Genomic DNA, 3369 nt, shown 5'->3' with positions numbered 1-3369 from the left:
CTGATTTCTCACTGTGTCGTTCATTCGACATTTCTGAGTTCTTTCTGAGGGAAAATCAACCCACGGTGAGGAAAAATGAGACAGGAGCAAAAAAACGGAGAAACTTTTCTTTCCACAAACCTCCTAAACGTTGCTAATGTTTCACCAGCACTGACCTCTTTGAGGGTTTCTGTCTGATCACTGCTCTAACAGCAGCACATCTTCTAAAGCTGACCTCAAACTGACCTTTTTACTGTAACTGCCTGCAGAACATCAGCTGCTTGTATCTGAGTCCACTGTTTGGTTAACCACGGATACTTCCTGCGTCACATACAGACGACCACAGCCCCATATTTATGTCTGCAGACATGCACACAAACACACACACACACATGTGGCATGCTCATTCATTTACATTGTCCACATCGCCGCAGCCCATTTGCATCTGTTGTGTATACAGGAATTGCTAATGACAATGTTTTGTGATCGCAACAGGAACAAGAGTCTCATCTGGGAGATTTTCAGCAGAGGTCAGACTCCAAAGCATTTACATCTGAAACACGGGCGTCTTAGAAACCAGGTCCTGTGAAACTACAGGAAGGTTTTCACTCTAAACCTCGTATGTACCAAACCACAGGGGGGCAGGTTTTGTCCAGATGTCAGGGAGGATGTTGGAACTCTTTATTTTCTGTTTTCTGTTCTCTTTGAGCACCAGTTTGTTTCTTTTCTGCATTCGTTGATTATAATTATCAGTGTTGGTGATGTAAGAAGTCGTGCTAATCAAATTAATTGGAAGCAGTTGGATGACCTAACGAGTCCAAAGTCACATCAAAAGTGGAAAAGAAATGGTTCAGTCAGGCTGGAGTTAAGGTTCTAGACTGGTCACCCCAAAGTCCTGACTGAAACCAACCAGAACCTGTGGACTGATGAGGAAACAAGTCCGAGTCAGAAAGACGACGGGTTTAGTTGAACTGTGGCGATTCTGTCCAGAGGAGTCAAAGATGGACCAGAAGCTGGTCGACGGAGACCAGAAGAACCCGACTGAGCAGGACATGGACAAATATGAGCCAAATACAAACTGTGTGTATGTTTATGACGCAGCAGATTTTCTCTTATTTCCAGATGATGTTTAGTAAATCTATAAAACTACCAAAATGCAGGATTGTTTCCCTTTAGGAGTCATTAGAAAATAAAGACTGCCATGACGTCCATGGTCTCTAGACGTGAGCTTCCATTAACAAATGTACAATTATAATCACAGATTTTTATATAGATGTACATCGCCAGGTGTAGAACATACATCATACATAAATACATCTTTTTGTGTGTGTTAATAATTATGATAACTAGGGACTAAAATTCCTTTCAGATGATGTGGAAAAACTAGTTGGAACACCTCAATATTTATGGGTATACAACTGATGTTTGTGTGTTTATGCTAAGGCTAGGCTTATTACCCTACCTAAATGTAGTTTGTTGGTTGAACATAGTTTAATTAGAAGTTGTCAGAACTCCTAATGATTGATGCAAACTGCCTGATTCTTTTTTTTTTTTTTTAGGTTAAAAATAAATAAATAAATAAAGTTCAAATGAATAAAAACAACTAAATAATATGGCAATTCAGTACAGTTTACTTTCAAATTAAAGCTAGTTGGAACAGCTTAATGTTTATGGGTAATAATGATAATGCTGCTATCAGTCACTAAGTAATAAAAAAAACTTTTGTTTATGCAATCAGCCATTAGGTAATTTTAAAAAAACTTTCGTACGAAGAGAAAAGGCAAATTTTTCAATTCCTTAGAAGCTGCCAAAACTCAAAAACACATACTGTTGAGTTCATTTTTGTCTTGTTGATCTCAAGCATTATTTTTTTGAAGTGTACATTAACGAAAACAGGTTTTCATTCAAAATAACGTAGAAATACTGATCGGAACAACTTAATATCAACAAGTAACGACTTGTTTATAATTATGGCAATTAAGTGCAGTTTCTTTTCAAATAACGTGCAAAAACTTGAAAACATGAAAAAACAATCAAAAGTAAAAGTAAAGTAAAAGCTGATTCCTCCAACTCAATTTAGCTTGTTGGTTGAACATAATTTCATTAAAAGTTGCCCCAACTCATAAAGATTGATGCAACTTAAAATTTATGAGTAACCAACCTGAAGCGGGTCTTTAAGCTGCCCGTCATTAGTAGAAGGTAAAACACACCTGAATAGGAGAAGCTAATTCCTCCAACTCATTTTAGATTGTTGGCTGAACATAATTTCCTTAGAAGTTGTCCCAACTCAAAAAGATGGCTTTGTCGGGCAACATCATATCTGAGGACTCACTGAGTTTGCAGATCCAGGAGACCAGGATCCACAGGGCCACCAGGTATGGGGTGGAGACGTGGTGCCACTTCCAGGACACGATGGGCAGCGTGGTGACGGGGCCTCCTCCATGACCCGAATCGTGTTCGCCCGAACCCGTCGAGTCGTGGCCCGAACCCGTGGAGGAGTCATGACCCGAGCCCGTGGAGGAGTCGTGACCCGAGCCCGTGGAGGAGTCGTGACCCGAGCTTGTCCCGTTCCCCGAGCTGGGGACGTCTTGGTGATCGCTGCTCGCCGTCGACTCGTGATGCTCGTCCTCGCTGGCCAGACACCTGGACGCCGCCAACGCCACGCAGAGAAGAAGCGCCAACCTCCGAGTCGCTGCCATGTTTGAATAGAAGTGCTTCAGAAACTGCAGGACAAAGTACTCAGACCGCAGCTCTCAGTCCTCCTCCCCAGTCCCACTCCTGCATGGGTCCACACCCGTACCTGTCCGGTGCATGGTGGCCCCTCTCTGCTCACCTGTCTGACCAGGATACACCTTTTCCCAGCAGGAGAGGCTCAGCCCATCCTGATGCTGGCCTGTCTCCTCCCACTCTGAACCCAGACCAGCTCGTTTGGCCACTTTGCTCAATGGCACATTTGATGCTCTTTTCATGGCTGCGTGCTTCTCGAGAGCGTTTCCTCTCATCTCACACTTATCGATTAAAATATTTCACAAGCCCTTCCTTGTTTCACACACTTGTAAAGCTCTTGTGCAAACTTACAACAAAGAGATGTTAATGCAATCACAAATAACACGCCTCGATAAGAGTTTCACTAAAGCCGGTATTTATTCAAAGGAGAAATCCTCTTTTTTTAAAACTGGCCAAAGTTCATAGTTTATCTCACCAGGATTACATTAGAACTGTAAAAAAATGTTCTTTTTTATTGTATTTTTAAAAATAAATTTGCTTTTATTTTACAGAATTTTCTTGTTTTGCTAAATTACTGATACTAACTTAATAAAATCATTGGAAAAAGTATTGATTTGCACTTTAATCTTTAAAAAACATTTTTATTATTTTTATTTTTTAATT

General features: G+C 40.9%; 1 protein-coding gene across 1 annotated transcript in view; it reads right to left on the bottom strand.

Annotated features, from left to right (window-relative positions):
• LOC103360144 (sodium/hydrogen exchanger 3-like) overlaps positions 1–2678 on the bottom strand; it is a 29001-nt gene extending 26323 nt beyond the window's left edge. The window contains exon 1 of the mRNA XM_008285811.1: positions 2312–2678. Within this exon, the coding sequence (XP_008284033.1) occupies positions 2312–2678 (367 nt within the window). The remainder of the gene's footprint in view (positions 1–2311) is intronic.
• Between the last annotated feature and the right edge of the window lie 691 nt (positions 2679–3369).

This window comes from Stegastes partitus, unplaced genomic scaffold, assembly GCF_000690725.1.
Source record: "Stegastes partitus isolate 25-593 unplaced genomic scaffold, Stegastes_partitus-1.0.2 Scaffold417, whole genome shotgun sequence".
NCBI classification, from domain to species: Eukaryota; Metazoa; Chordata; class Actinopteri; family Pomacentridae; genus Stegastes; species Stegastes partitus.
This window is presented reverse-complemented; position numbering and strand designations above follow the sequence as displayed.